At 33.9% G+C, this 15814-nt stretch overlaps 1 protein-coding gene across 1 annotated transcript in view; it reads left to right on the plus strand.

Moving 5' to 3' along the window:
• The window catches only part of LRPPRC (leucine rich pentatricopeptide repeat containing), a 100979-nt gene that overhangs the window by 16000 nt on the left and 69165 nt on the right, over positions 1 to 15814 (plus strand). The window contains exons 7-14 of the mRNA XM_015094408.4: positions 264 to 390; positions 925 to 1069; positions 1384 to 1529; positions 1798 to 1903; positions 1984 to 2091; positions 9380 to 9498; positions 10948 to 11041; positions 14206 to 14272. Of these exons, the coding sequence (XP_014949894.2) occupies positions 264 to 390; positions 925 to 1069; positions 1384 to 1529; positions 1798 to 1903; positions 1984 to 2091; positions 9380 to 9498; positions 10948 to 11041; positions 14206 to 14272 (912 nt within the window). The remainder of the gene's footprint in view (positions 1 to 263; positions 391 to 924; positions 1070 to 1383; positions 1530 to 1797; positions 1904 to 1983; positions 2092 to 9379; positions 9499 to 10947; positions 11042 to 14205; positions 14273 to 15814) is intronic.

Here is a 15814-nt window from a genome sequence, read left to right on the forward strand (position 1 = left end):
TACCTATAAAAATTTGAGATGTTAAGGATCTTTATTATTTTGGAAACCTATTACTAGTTTAATATGTATTTTTAATACATGTTAATACATATACATTTTTATAATATATATCTAATATGTATTTTTCCTTTTCTGATGTTATGCTTCTAAATGTTTGTACTTAAGAATTTTTAATAAGTAGAGGAAATATATTCTAGATTAAATGGTATGACATTTGGCAGTATTATAGTAATCTGTTTTGTTTTCTTTGAATTAATGTACAGAGATATGGAGAATGCAGAAAATATTCTCACAGTAATGAAAGAGGCTGGAATTGAGCCTGGTCCAGACACATACCTAGCGCTGTTGAATGCATATGCCGAGAAGGGTGATATTGACCATGTTAAACAGGTGTGACTTACATAAATAAACATACTTTTAAATCATTTGTATAAACTCTTCAATTTTGTGCAATATGGGAAAGTGTAGTATATATCTGTTTTTAATGATATCTCTTATAGACAGTCTTGAAGGAGAATTCTTACTATAGTTCAGTACTTTGCTGCTGATGTAACAATTATTGCTGAAACAGAATATTTTCTGTTTTACAAAAGAAGTATTAAACCTTGAGATGGTATGTGTCCTCAGTCTCTCAGTCGTTTCTGACTCTTTGTGACCACATGGACTGTAGCCTGATAGGCTCCTCTGTCCATGGGATTTTCCAGGCAAGACTACTAGAGCGAGTTGCCATTTCCTACTCTAGGGGATCTTCCCGACCCAGGGATTAAACCCATGCCTCTTTGAGTCTCCTGCATTGGCAGGCAGGTTCTTTACCACTGTACCATATATATAAATTTTAAAAATCTTGGCATTTTAATTTATTTAGATTTAATTTAAAAAATTTTGCATCTCACTTGTTCTTTTAATTTCTGGACCTTCCTTTAGACCCTGGAGAAAGTGGAGAAGTCTGATCTTTACCTTATGGATCGTGATTTATTGCAAATTATCTTGAGCTTCAGTAAAGCTGGGTATCCTCAATATGTCCCAGAAATTTTGGAAAAAATTACATATGAAAGAAGATATATTCCAGGTAGTTTTAAAGTTTTTATTTTCATAATTTTTCTAAAAATAAAACTATTTTTACATGACGGAATGGACATTCTCTAGCAATAGGGTATTGTGGTAGATGAACATAGGATTCTTTTAAAGCTTTAATGAACTGAAAAAATTGAGTTACTGAACACATGGGAATATTTTGATTTGGAAGTATTTGTTATTTAGGCAGATAAATCCTTTTTCGGTATTTACAGTTCATAAGTTTGTCTTTGATGTTGATATCAATGGGAAAACAGTAACAGATTTTGTTTAAATCAGTAACAAAAGATGTCTTTGTTTTCTTTCCAGATACAATGAACCTCATTTTGCTTTTAGTCACTGAAAAATTGGAAGATACGGCCTTGCAGATTTTATTAGCATGTCCTATATCAAGGGAAAGCAGTCAGAATGACTTTGGCAGTTTCTTTTTACGACACTGTGTGACCATGAATACGGTATTCAAATAGTCCATTTTTACTTTGTAGACAGTGTAATTGGCAGTGAAATGAGATTGTTTGAAATAGAAGAACATATTATGAGACTAGATCAACTATTAATATAAAGATTAAGAAAGCTTTGTTTTTGGGTTGGAAAAGTTTTGGGCAGAAAGAGGATGAGGGGTTCCCATTTTTCTTTTGTCTCAAAAGCCGTAGAATATTTGCAGAAGGTCAAATGGTAGGATATTTGCAGATTGAACTGATGTGTAGTGCCTTTCTTTTCTAGCCTGCAGAGAAGCTTAAAGACTACTGTAAGAAGTTAAAGGAAGCCCAGCTGCACACATCGCCTTTGCAGTTCACACTCCAGTGTGCTTTAGTGGCTCAAAAACTCGGTACTGTATTCTCATAATTAGAACTCACATAAGTGAGTTTTCTGAGGTAGCTTTGATATATTTTATGGTATCTCTTTCAGATTTGGCAAAAGTTCTGATGAAGGCTTTGAAGGAAGAAGGTTTTCCTATTAGAACTCATTATTTTTGGCCGTTGCTAGTTGGACATCAGAAGGAGAAAAATGTTCAAGGTTTGGTTTTACCTTTTACAGATACAGTAGTTCAGATGTTTCTGTACCCATTTAATTGAATTATTTGAGGAAATATACTTACTAAACCTTATGAGGAAATAGAATTGGTTTAAGTCGTGGTAAAGTATTAGGTAACAGCCTAAAAGACAAACATAATGGATTTCTTTGATCTTAATTTCATCTCTAATCTTGATATTCAAACTTGTGATTGTGGCTTTAAATAGTTCATCATTTTTAAGTTCTTCAAAAAACTCTTTAGTTCTTGATTTTACATACATATAGTGTTTGAAATTAGTTTATCTAACCTTATTAAAGTCAAAGTTAATGTACTGTACAACCAGACCATTTTCTTTCTGGACCAGTCTGTTTTTCCTTTACTGAGCTGTTACAATAATAGGAAAGGCAAGAGAACTTTTATCGCAAAATAAGTGCTCATGGCCTGACAGCCTACTGATTGAAGGACAGAAATGTTCATTCTTTCAGGTTCTTAAGTACGTTTAAGCATTTAGCATACTTTTCCCTGTACACATGGGATGTCTATAGGATATGAATAAGAATTGAACAAATATTAAATTTTAGAGTACAGTATCTAATTCCTTGGTTTGCATTATTGGTAATTCAGAAAGAGTAGTCTCATAAAAAGATGCTTTTAACAGAAGTACTTCCCCCTTGGGGAAACAAAAAATGGTCTTTTTCATTTTATCTTGCTGTATAATGTGCTTTAGAATGAGATGCAGGTTGTTAGTGTGACATTGGGTGACAAACAAAGTGCACAAACAACCCAAAAGTGCTTTTAGCGACTTTCATATTGCAATTTTGTTTTAAATATATAGCTGTCTTCTGGTTTAAAGGAAATAGTGAAACAAGTATTCCCTAATTGTTTCTTGCTCTAAAAGTATCTAAATCCTTTTTAGAAAAATCTTTGGGAAAACAATATGTTAGTTGATTAACTCTTTGCGTATCCTCCAGTTCTGAAAGCTCCAAGAGGTAACCTTTAACCTAGTATTTTTGAACCACAGAAAATCTACATCATTGCATGAAAATCCTTGGGCATATGAGTATTGTCCACTGTACACAGATAGGAAAATAGTTTGAGTACTCCCATTGAAACCTTTGTTTGTTCATCAGGTCAATTTTTTTTTTTCTCAACCTATCAGAGTATCTAGACTTGAATTGTTTACCACATTTTACTACTTAGTAAACATGAAAGAATTCAGATAATTTCTTTCCGTAATTGTATCTCAGACTAGTAGAAAAGTGGACTCTTATCTCCTGGCCCTCTTTTCTTAGACTCTTAGGATCAAAGGTACCTTTTTGAAAGTTCACATTGTATTAATGAAGGAACTGCAAGCCCAGAGAGAGTCAGTGAATGATCTTAGGTTCTACATGCAGTTGTCAGTAGTGCTTGGATTAGAACACACTTTCTGTCCTCCTGTTTTAAATACTCATTGTTAATACCTTAACAACTCCATATTCAGACATTGATAAATATACTGTATTTGTTTTCTAAAAATTCTTAGCTATTGGTTAAAAATGAGGTATTGATTTTTGAATTAAGGACATTTTTAAAAAGTACCAAGTTATTTTAATCAATGAAGATTTTTAACTGGAAAAATAGGAAAACTGAGGAAGTTAGCCTGAGAGTACAAGAGATTGTCAGCTGGTTTATAGTTTTTAAAAACTCATTTCTCCCTTGCAAGTAATCCTGAAAATAAAGTATATATTCTACAGACTTTTCTTCATGTAACAGGTCAACGACTGTGTATATTTTATATAGTTTCGTTCAATTCAGTCGCTCAGTCGGGTCCAACTGCAGCATGCCGGGCTTCCCAGTCCATCACCGACTCCCAGATCTTGCTCAAACTCATGTCCATCAAGTTGGTGATGCCATCCAACCGTCTCAGCCTCCATTGTCCCCTTCTCCTCCTGCCCTTAATCTTTCCCAACATCAGGGTCTTTCTAGTGGGTCAGTTCTTTGCATCAGTTGGCCAAAGTATAGGAGCTTTAGTTCCTCCAATGAATATTCAGGACTGACTTCTTTTTAGGATTGACTAGTTTGATCTCCTTGCAGTCCAAGGGACTCTGAAGAGTCTTCTGCAGCACCACAGTTGAAAAGCATCAATTCTCCAGCACCCTGTAAGATAAAGAAGTAACATTCTTACTAGTGCAGTGACTTTATCTTTGGGGGAATGTCATATGTAAACTGGTAGAAATAAAACAGAAGACAGTAATGGCTACAGAGATGGAGGATGTAGAGGAGTATTTTTCATGAGGAGAAAATAAAACGATTTAGGAAATCAAAGAAAGGTATTCAGAGCTCAGATCAGACTGAACCAAGTTTTCAACTGTAGCATGATCAAATGTTTATTGAATAGAATTCTTCTGGCTGCAGATTTGGCCATCACCAAGCCCTAAAAAAGATTCTTACAATGACTTCCTCATGGCTTATCTTGCTGGTGTTTCTCTGTGGCGCAAATGGAAAAATCCTCTTGGAATTTTAGTGGACTGGCCCGAGTGAGAGGAAATAGTGCAGAATGATGAGGATCTACATGCCTTGGTATATGTTTAGAAACCTGAAAATAAGAATATAAAGGAGGTAAAATATGAAAGGAAAGGCTGGTATGAAAGCTTAAATACCAGTTGAGTAAAATGGTTGAGTAGGAGGTACTTTTTATTTTTCTTAGTAAAATGTTTTTTATTGAAAATCTAAACAAACAAATGGAAATGCATCTATGTCTGGTTTCATTGGAAGCAATTTACCTTTTTCCCCCAAATGGCTTACAATAAGTTTTTTTCTTTTTAATTTGAACAAAATCTGTACTTTAGTTAACAATACTGTATCACACATTAATTTCCTGTTTTTTTTTTTTTTTAATTTTTTTAAAAACATAGTATTTTCTCTATATTCTCAGAATTGGATTAGAAGCTTCAAGCCTTGTTCAGTTTTTTTGGTTTTAAAGATCACTAAGGTAATAAATTTTCTAGACTTTTAGCAGTAATACTTGATGCCAAAATACATGGAACTATATCAAAGTTTTGAGTGAATATAAATTAGAAATCTGGCTTTCTATTCATACTAACTCAAACAAGTAGAATAAAAAAGAATCCTTATTTTAGGTGGTACTTTTTAAAAAATAAATTCCCTCCTTGTAAAGTGAGTTCTCTGGGTAGAGTCTAAAATCATGTGGCGTAAACAGCCCTAGTCAGTGGGATTTGTTCAGAAAACCCATGTATCTTCCCCAGTAGTTTGTAGTACTTTAATTCCTTTAAAATTTTTGAATGGCGACTTCCCTTTCGCTTTATAAACTATATTGTGCTTACATTTGAAATGCTGTTCACTAGATCGTTTAGATTTTCTAAGTTCACAGAGGCTTGGGAACCTTGTTTATCTAAGTGAATATATGAATATTTTTTAAAAATGTGGATTGTATTTTTGAGGAAGATATATGTAGGTATGTTAGATCAGTCACCTTTCTTTCTTTCTTATTGAGAAGTGTTTGCATCTTCCTGTCCGACTATAGTTACTGAAGTGAATATCCTTGACTGAACTCATCTGAGCAATGATGGGAATCCAGGTTTTCACAAAACTGCTCTAGTTTCAGTTGGAAAGATGCATAAGTTAAAAATGGTACCAGTGCAGCTCATCTAAACAGGCAGGGTGCACTCTTCCTGACCTGAAAAGCATTATTAGAAGATGGAAGAATTAAGAGATTAAAATTTATTAGAGGCATTGATGATGAGAAGTGTTTGTGTAGGACTCTTCTTTCTGTAGTCAGTTTGTTGACCTGTTTGCAAGAAAATGAAATAGTTATGCTATTAGAGTATTTTAAGACAGCTAAAAAAATTTTAGTTGTTGTTACTATTAACATTTGTTTAGTGATTTTAGGGTTTCACACAGATTTTAGTTTTAGTGACCACCCTGAGAAATAAATATGGAGCTTTATTATCATTCCTGAGTCCAAAAGGACTTGATCTTAGGTCCTTCTGATTGGAGGGGAAAGTGTAGGTTTTTCCATTTTTGTAGTGTTTCAAGCACCTCCCTGCAGTTAGGAAACAGTGTTTCTATTTTAGGACATGCCTTTGACCTTGAAGAAAATGCTTACTTTAACATTTTTATTAAAATAAAGATTATTGGACTTCTGGAGGCATTTCCAACTTTATTTAAGTAGAGAAATCTATACTCTTCCCCTGAGTAGGCTGAGATGAAAGCCTTCTTAATATAGAACTTTATTTACTGATCAGCTGAGTTGCAGTACTGGGATTCTTTTTATTCAGTCTGTTTTTTCAGTTGTCCTCCATCTTCCTGTAGGCCTAGACCACAAGAGTTTGTTCCATACCTGTGGGTAATATTTGCAGTTTTGATACTTTGCTTCCATCCATTTAATAGGCATGGACTCTTACAGGTCAGAAAATTGTTCCATTTATTGAGTGCCTTGATGTATTGCCTTTATTACATGGATGGTGGGTAGAAGGATCAAGTCAAAGGTTACATGTTAAATTGTTGTTATGTGTTAAAATGTCTAGAAGGCACAGTTTGGGTATATTGCCATTTCTAGTGTGTAAGCTAAGAAATTATGGCCCAGTAAAGTGGAGTTTTTCTGAATGTTGAGCTTTAAGCCAACTTTCTCACTCTCCTCTTTCACTTTCATCAAGAGGCTTTTTAGTTCCTTTCACTTTTTGCCATAAGGGTGGTATCATCTGCATATCTGAGGTTTTTGATATTTCTCTTGGCACTCTTGATTCCAGCTTGTGCTTCTTCCAGCCCAGCATTTCTCATGAGGTACTCTTCATATAAGTTAAATAAGTAAGGTGACAATATACAGCTTTGACATACTCCTTTTCCTATTTGAAACCACTCTGTTGTTCCATGTCCAGTTCTAACTGTTGCTTCCTGACGTGCATATAGGTTTCTCAAGAGGCAGGTCAGATGGTCTGGTATTCCCATCTCTTTCAGAATTTTCCACAGTTTATTGTGATCCACACAGTCAAAGGCTTTGGCATAGTCAATAAAGAAAAAATAGAAAACTAAGATCATGGCATCTGGTCCCATCACTTCATGGGAAATAGATGGGGAAACAGTGGAAACAGTGTCAGACTTTATTTTTTGGGGCTCCAAAATCACTGCAGATGGTGATTGCAGCCATGAAATTAAAAGATGCTTACTCCTTGGAAGGAAAGTTATGACCAACCTAGATAGCATGTTCAAAAGCAGAGACATTACTTTGCCGACAAAGGTCTGTCTAGTCAAGGCTGTGGTTTTTTCAGTGGTCATATATGGATGTGAGAGTTGAACTGTGAAGAAAGCTGAGCACTGAAGAATTGATGCTTTTGAACTGTGGTGTTGGAGAAGACTCTTGAGAGTCCCTTGGACTGCAAGGAGATCCAACCAGTCCATCCTAAAGGAGATCAGTCCTGGGTATTCATTGGAAGGACTGATGCTGAAGCTGAAACTCTAATACTTTGGCCACCTCATGCAAAGAGTAGACTCACTGGAAAAGACCTGATGCTGGGAGGGATTGGGGGCAGGAGGAGAAGGGGACTACAGAGAATGAGATGGCTGGATGGCATCACCGATTCGATGGACATGAGTTTGGGTAAACTTTGGGAGTTGGTGATGGACAGGGAGGCCTGGCTTGCTGCAATTCATGGGGTCGCAAAGAGTCGGACACGACTAAGCGACTGAACTGAACTGAAAGTGGAGTTACTCACATTTACTCTGCCATTAAGTGCCAGAACCAGAGTTGAAAGCTAAGTCTCTTTAAACTGCAAACCTTGCTTTTGTTTTGTCACTTCACTGTAATGTCGTACCTGAAATTTAGACATTTATTTTAACTGTGGTCATGAAAGCAATCATTACTAGCCAGAAGATACATTGAGGACATCAGATTAGCACAGGTCTATTACTAGTAATTGAAAAGCAGCTATGTACTGTGCCAAGTGCTTAGTAATTTTTGCGTATGAAGAAGAGCCCAGTGTGACTTGCCATTTTTATGATAGATATAAAGGTTATTAGTACAATTCTCAGGGAGTTGTTGGAGGAATAGCTTCAGATTTTTCTTGCAGTTATTGTTTAGGCTTGTGTGTGCTGTATGGACCAACTCGGCATGCATGTTCTCTTCATATGTAAGCACATGCTTTGTCTTTTGGGGTTTTTTCCCTGTGTCATTTTTACATCTTGAAAAATAGATCTAATTAACTAAGGTTTTGAAAATACTGGGTAATTTTAAATATAATGAACTGTTTAAATTAAAAAGGTTTTGATCCATAATCTGAATTTTATCTAAAAAATGTGCAATATTCATAATGTAGTCAGACTTGTCTTCTGACTTGCAATTCTGTATTCAGTGAGAATTTATAGTCAAGTTTTTGTACTAGAATCTATTACATAAGGAACTTAAAGAAATATAGCTTTTATGTAGATAATACCATAGATCAAAAACGGAATTTTTTTTTAGGGGAAGTTTTAATAATGTGAAAGTAATGAAGCTAAAGAAGTAAATTCTAAAGAGAAAAACAAATGAGGTCTTTCTTAAACGATTGCTCTGTCAAAGTAGGTAGCACCTGAGTAGTCTGACAATATTCTAGAACCAATTGGTCTAATTTAAAAAAATCAGTTTGAACTATTTGAAGCTAACCATAGCTTTTGAAAACATGAACTGTCCTTTTGAGAAGTTAATAAAAGATGTTTTTATGAATGGGGGAAATGAAAGAATGAACAATTTACTAGACTCTTACAGTGTAAAATACAATGAGACTAGCTCATTAGAATCAATTATTCTTTCTTGTGTTATTAAATAAGAATTCACAAGGTAGTTATTAATACAATAAGGGAATCCTTTACATACGTGCTTAACTTAAAAACTTTTGTCTTGAACAGATCTCCTCTCACCCCACTCCTCTAATCCCTTGTCTCTGTGATATTTATTCATGTCAAGTTTCATTTTGTAGATCCATCAATGCTGTGTGATAGCAGTGATGTTTTATGATCTCTGTTCAGTTGGGATACTGGAAATTATTACGCATCTGGCTCAATTGTTTTCATTTTTCTTATAAATTCTGGAGTATTTCCTTTCTGTTTACTCCTGAATTAATAGGGAGAGATTAAGGAAGGAGTAGTTTAATTTTTTTCGTTTAGCGTCTTATCACACCCAGTTTTGTTCTTTCTCTTTCAGACAAAATGCCGAGTACTTTTCCTACATTGCAATTCAAATAGATGAACTGAACTTTTCATCTTTTGTTAATGTATTCTAAGTTCTTCATCTCTGTGTTCTTAAATTTGATCTTACAGGTATAGTGGAAGTCCTCAAAGGAATGCATGAAATAGGAGTAACTCCTGATCAGGAAACATACGTTAATTACGTGTTTCCGTGCTTTGATAGTATAAAGTCGGTTCGTGCTGTTTTGCAGGTGAGCACAGTGTGGCTTTAATTTCATAACTGAAGAGAGCATCTTCCCTCCCTAGTGTTTTGTGGTAACGAAGGAAAAAAGTCACTGAGCTGAGGACTAAAATGGTTATGTTGGTATATAACTTTCTAAAGCTTTGTAAAAATATTGGTGAGTGTAACACCTGTAAAGTTGTTAAACCTCAAAATAACTTTAAAAGGGAAAGTAACATTTGTCTTGTGTTGAAGAGAGAACGTGCCAATATCACACAAAATTTAAATAAAACAATTTCACTCTCACCCCACTCTACAATGTAACTCTACCTGTTTTGAGTAGTACTTTTCACTTCTCTATGAATTTTCATAATAAACTGTTAATAAATTTACTATTCCTTTTTTTTTTTGGAATAATTTTTTGTTTGACCCCAAAGCTTTATTTTCCTACCAGATACTTCCTGTCCTCACCAGAATAAGCAAGACATTTATAAAAGGGCCTATGAAAAACTGACTTGGATAGTGCACTGGCTCAGCAAATGGTTGCACTTTGATTTTCAGAATAAAGCACTAGGCAATTAGGAACAACTCTGTAGAGTACCACATACTTTAAGAAGTAATATTTTGCTCAGAAGACCTGTTTCTTAGGTGGTTATTCACATAATGCCTTTATTTTTCTATATTATTAGAGTGTCTTTTCTTTTAAATAATTTCATAATTACATTCCTCTTAAAGATACAATTTATGTCTTGAGTGTCTTTAGCTTTCTTCCCTGAGTCCTTAACAGTGTGTTTTGAGACTATGCTATCCATATTTATCTGTTAAAAAATGCATTTAAAAAGGTAATTTCCTCAGATATTCGTATTTCCCTAAAACTTACTCTTCTCACTTGGCACCTTTACATTATAGTATGTAATTCCACAAATTATTTTTTATGATTGAATGTCTTATTGTATATTATACCAAAATATGTCTTTATTTCTTATTATTGATTAGTTGATTTTTAATATTGTGCTGTTATTATAAAGTGGTTCAGTAAATATGTTCAGCTGAATTTCAGCTCATTTACTTAAATTATTAAATATGATGTTGAGACAAGTAATTACCATTTGGAGTTAAGTAAAAATAAATTTGACCTGTACCTCATTATATGCCTTAAAATATCATTTTGGATCAATACATTCTTTGTTTTGAATTAGTACATTGTTGTAAATGAGAGAGCAGTTCTAATGTCTTCAGTAGTAAACTCTCCCTAGAAGGAAAGCACTCTAATAGTAACAGATTATATGAATTTGAAGATAAACATTTAATTTAGGATGTTGAAACTCCATCTCATAGTTTTTGCTAAAGTTTGTTTATTCAGTTTATTTGTATTTTAGAAAATGATCTTTTAAAATGAAAGATTATTAGAGTTTGATATGAAGAAATTTGCATATTTTTAGCTGAGGTATATTATCATTGAAATATGCTTTATCCCTAGGAAAATGGATGTCCACATGATGATAATGTATTTTCTCAAGCTGAATTGAGAAGTAAAGCAGTAAATGGAAACTTAGATTATATTTTATCATTTCGTAAGTATGCAACATAAGTAGTAGTCTTGGCAGGTGTTAATTTCTGTGACTTTTGAGAGCATACAGGGTAGTCCATGCCCTCACTCCCTGCCTCGGGTAGTTCAAAGTAATTTCCGTGAAAGGGAGGAAGTTTTTATAAGTTAAAAAAAAATTGTCCTGATAAGACGGTTTATGAATTGAAATTTATAAATAATTTGGAAGTAGTTTTAAGATTTAAAGGACCTTGGAAGTAGCATGGTGTAAGGTTAGAATGGGGACCTGAAAGGCTTGGATCTTATCTATGATAAACTGCTGATTGTGGGATCAGAAACAAATCTCTCTACCATTCTTTTGCTTCAGTTCATGAAATGGGATTGTATTGCCTGTCTCTCTACCTTGTGGGAGCTATGAAAATCCTATGAGATGTGGTTTCTGAAAGTGTTTTCTAAACTAATGCTATTATGGCCCTAGGTTACGTGAAGCCAGCTCCCAGTTTTCGTTAATGAAACACAGCAAATGTTTACTAAACACTTACAAATGATAGAGTGCTTTACAGTGTTCATCACATATTAATAAATTCATCCACTGATAGATGAAGAGAGGCTTAGAAAGATTGTATGATTTGGCCAAAGTTGGTGACTGAGACAGACCAAGATCATCTAACTTTAACCTTAGTTTATTTTTTTTACTATCAGGCATTTTAATTTTAGTAAATTAGACATTTTTTAATTAAAAATTTTTAACATTATCTGTGGCGTTAACTTGACAGTGTTTCAGGTCTTGTGAAAAGACACCATTTAAAAACAAACATACAAACGTCAATATCTAGCCCACTAAAATGTTAAAAGCTAAGCTTTGATTAACATGTATTCAAATTGTATAAATGGAAGCTTTGTGAAAACCAGATTGTTGGTACATATTACCTGAGTCTACATTATTTAAAACAGAGCCTCTGATTCAAACTATGCACGAATTAGATTTATTTTATTTTATTGTATTATTGTAAAGGGAAAGGTGAAATGTCAGTATGAAAAATGGTGATTGTTGGGTGTAGTTATTTGAGTGTAAGGTTGGGTATTAATGCAGGCTGTTATCTGAGTGTATTGATTTTGCCTCCCAGTCTGTATAATATATAGATTTTTCATACTGACAAGTTGAAAACAGAGAAGCATTAATAGGAATCTGGGCACATAAGGTGAATACAAGAGAGATGCCTTTCCCTGTATCATATCATCCATTCCACTTCATTGTCAACCTCTTGATTTTTTTCAGACTTGTTTGTTGCTACGGAAACTAGATGCTTTCTGTCAGCAGCCTTCCAGCTGGCTGAAATGTTTCTGGTGACCTTTTTAATTAATAAAAGCTTGATAATATTCTGTAAAATATTAATTTGAATAGTTTAGAAATAATTTTTCAAGAGGTTATTAAATGTGAAAAAGAAAATTGCCGTGAACTTAAAGACAGAAGATTTCAGCTCACTCCCATCAGTGTCCTCCCTTTCCCTTGAATTACAGGTCTTTGAAGAGCAGTTACTTCTGTAATTGCTGGTATTTGCTTGTAGGCTCCTTATAGAGAGGCACTTTTGGTTACTACAAGGAATGGCAAGTAGTAGTGAAAAGTAAATGGATTGTCTTTTTTTAAATTGAGATGTAATTGACATAAAATATTAGTTTCAGGCATATAATAGAGTAATTCAATATTTGTATGTATTAGAAAGTGATCACCAGAATGAGTCTAGTTAACATCCGTCCCCATACATGGTTACGAAATTTTTTTTTTCTTGTGATGAGGACTTAAGATCTTCTCTTAGCAACTTTCACATACGAAATACATTATTACCAACTTTAGTCACCATGCTGTATATTCCAACCCCCTGACTTATGAAATAGCTAATCTTGATCAAGTTTGTGGGATAGTAAGAACCATTTCTCCATTTGAGTTTGTAGGCATGGAAGTTAATGTGATCAAGCGAAATTCAAGGTTACCAAAAAGCATGTGGTGCATCCACTTTAAAATTCCTGGAGCGAGTAAATTCAGGTCATTTCAGAAACAGATTTTAGAGTTAATGTCTTGTGAAACCACTGAGAAACTTAGGCTTCATGTTCAAGGGATCTGACGGTTGGTCTCAAGTAATTCTGCTTATGTGTGTAGGTTAAATTTTTTTTCATATTTAGGGAGATGAACAAATAATATTAAAACTTATGATGACTTTTCCCATGAATTTTTAAAAAAACTTAACCAGGTATCTAAACTGTATTTATTAATTCTGTCTTCAGAATTTGCCTCCACAGTGGGTTCCTACCTATTATAATTCTGTCCCTGTTTAATCTGTTAGTAGCCACTTTACATATGTACTGAAAAGATGAAAACAATTACTTATAACATGGCACCATTTTATATACTTATTTTGTATAAAATAACTTCAGGAGATGCTCACCATGATTCTGTCCCATGCTTGTTATGACAAGGGTTATGTGGGGCGTCAGGTCTTATGCATTAAAGCTTAATTCTTACACTAAGGCAAATTAGGCTTAGACTGTCAGCATTGAAACATGCAAGGTTTCACTGAAACATGACTGTTAAATGCCAAAATGAATAGTGGAGGAAATAAAATCATCAGAAACGTGAAAGATCAATATAAATCAGTTATTTAACAGAGATCAAGAGGTTATTGTGACTTTAGGTTGTCACTCTTGCGTGAATGCAGATTATAGATGGTAGTGAAAAGTAGAATGAGGAAATGTGAATGGTTCAACCTAATCCTACACAACTCTCAAGAAAGAGCTTCCCCTCCCCTGCACATCTTCTGTTTTTAAAAGGTAGTTACACTCTCTCCCTTCGAAGTGCCGTGTTGTCCAATAACATACATCTTTGGTATATGTACCAGGCTGACTTTGAGTACGCTGTTAGATTAGTTAATGTAGTTATACAGAAGAATATTTATAAATTCATTAGTTGTATAAATTTATGTAAATGAAGTAAAATGTTTTTAAAAGATGGCTTATATTGCCAATATGTATTATTGTAATTTTCTAATTAACTTTGTATCAAAAATTTTCCATTTTTAAAATAATAGTTCCCAAATGAAAACTGAAAGATATTGGTATGAATGTGTTTCCAAATATATTGATAATGCAAGTTTTGTTTTTTGTCTGGAATTTTATGATGATAATTTTCTTTTGCAGTGGAATCAAATACATTGCCTTTCTCATTTTCTTCATTGAGAGGCAGCCTCATTCTAGGCTTTAGGAGGTAAGATCTTTGTCTTATATGATCTTTGTCTAAATATGGACTGATTTCTTCTGTCTTTTTGACCTACTATTCAAGGAAAGAAGCAGATACTCTTACCTTGCAATATGTTAGTTACCTGAAATAACCTTATCTGTTTTTTGTTTGTTTGGATCTGTTTTATTCTTACTAAGTAGTTGAATTGAGTTTAGGCTGCCTTTTATATCAGACATTTCCAAGAAATGCATACTGATCTGATAAAGGTCTTGTTTCGAAAAAGAAAGCACTCTGAAAATGGCGAGTAGAAGGTATAGACAAATTTGCATGTATATTTGATTTATGCTTTGAGTGTTTAATTACAAGATGACTTTTGTTTTTTAACTATAGGTCTTTGTTGGTTATCTATTTTAAATATAGCAGTTTGTACATATCATTCTCAAATTCCCAATCTATTTCTCCCTCCCCTCTCCCCTGCTGGTAGCCAAACATAAATTCATTCTCTGTGAGTCTTGTTCTGTTTTGTAAATAAGTTCATTTGTATCTGTTTTTTTTTAACGTTTCACATGCAAGCAAGATCATACGATACTTGTTTTTCTCTCTCTGACTTACTTCACTTAGTATAATCTCCAGGTCCATCCATGTTACCACAGATGGCAATATTTCGTTCTGTTTAGTGGCTTAAGTATTATTTCATTGTATGTATGTGTGTGTATAGACACATACCACATCTTTATCCATCTGTCGATGGACATGTAGGTTGCTTCTGGTTTGTGGTGGGCTGGGAAGTTAGATAACCAAAGTCATTGTAGTTTGGAAAAATGAAAGCCTCTAAATAGGGGCATACTATATCTTTTTAGTTTTTGTTTTTTGCTCTTATTTTGTGACAAAGATTTTGTGATAGCTGTTTTGATTATTAGAACATAAGCTCCATGTTTGGTTTATTGCCCTATGTTCAGCACATGGATATTAATACCTGGCACATAATCAACACTGTTGACTTAATTACTGAGGTCTTATTTATTCTGTGTTTCTGCCTCTGTTTTTGAGCAATCCCTATTATTCAGCAAGTATTTATTGTTGAGATTGGAGACATTGATTAGGATCAGATTGTAAAATATTTTAAAAAACATGAAGGAGCTTGTCTTTTATTCTGAAGAAAGTAGACTAACTTATACTGTGCAGAGCTTTGGCTAAGGCAAAGATACATCTAGAATGTATTTGAATCTCAGACATTATATTTTTCATTTGGGGTTTTTTATTTTTTCAATATATGCCATGTCTCCTTAATATGTTCATGCTTCTTTCTTCCCTCTTCTCTGTGTGGAAATATTAATGACAGATGTTTTGATGTCCTTGCCTACTGACTTTCTTAAATTTTTGTTCTTACTATGCATTATACATTTGTGCTTGTTTACAGTTTCTGACTGGATGCTAGTTGTGAATTTTATGGTGTGGAATTTTTTTTTTTCAATTCCTCTAAATACTTTTGAGCTTTGTTCTGAGATGATCTTGAATCAAGTCACTTGAAACAGTTTTCTTAGAGCATGCTTCCATGCTTTGTGTGTG

Source organism: Ovis aries, chromosome 3, assembly GCF_016772045.2.
Source record: "Ovis aries strain OAR_USU_Benz2616 breed Rambouillet chromosome 3, ARS-UI_Ramb_v3.0, whole genome shotgun sequence".
Classification (NCBI taxonomy): Eukaryota; Metazoa; Chordata; class Mammalia; order Artiodactyla; family Bovidae; genus Ovis; species Ovis aries.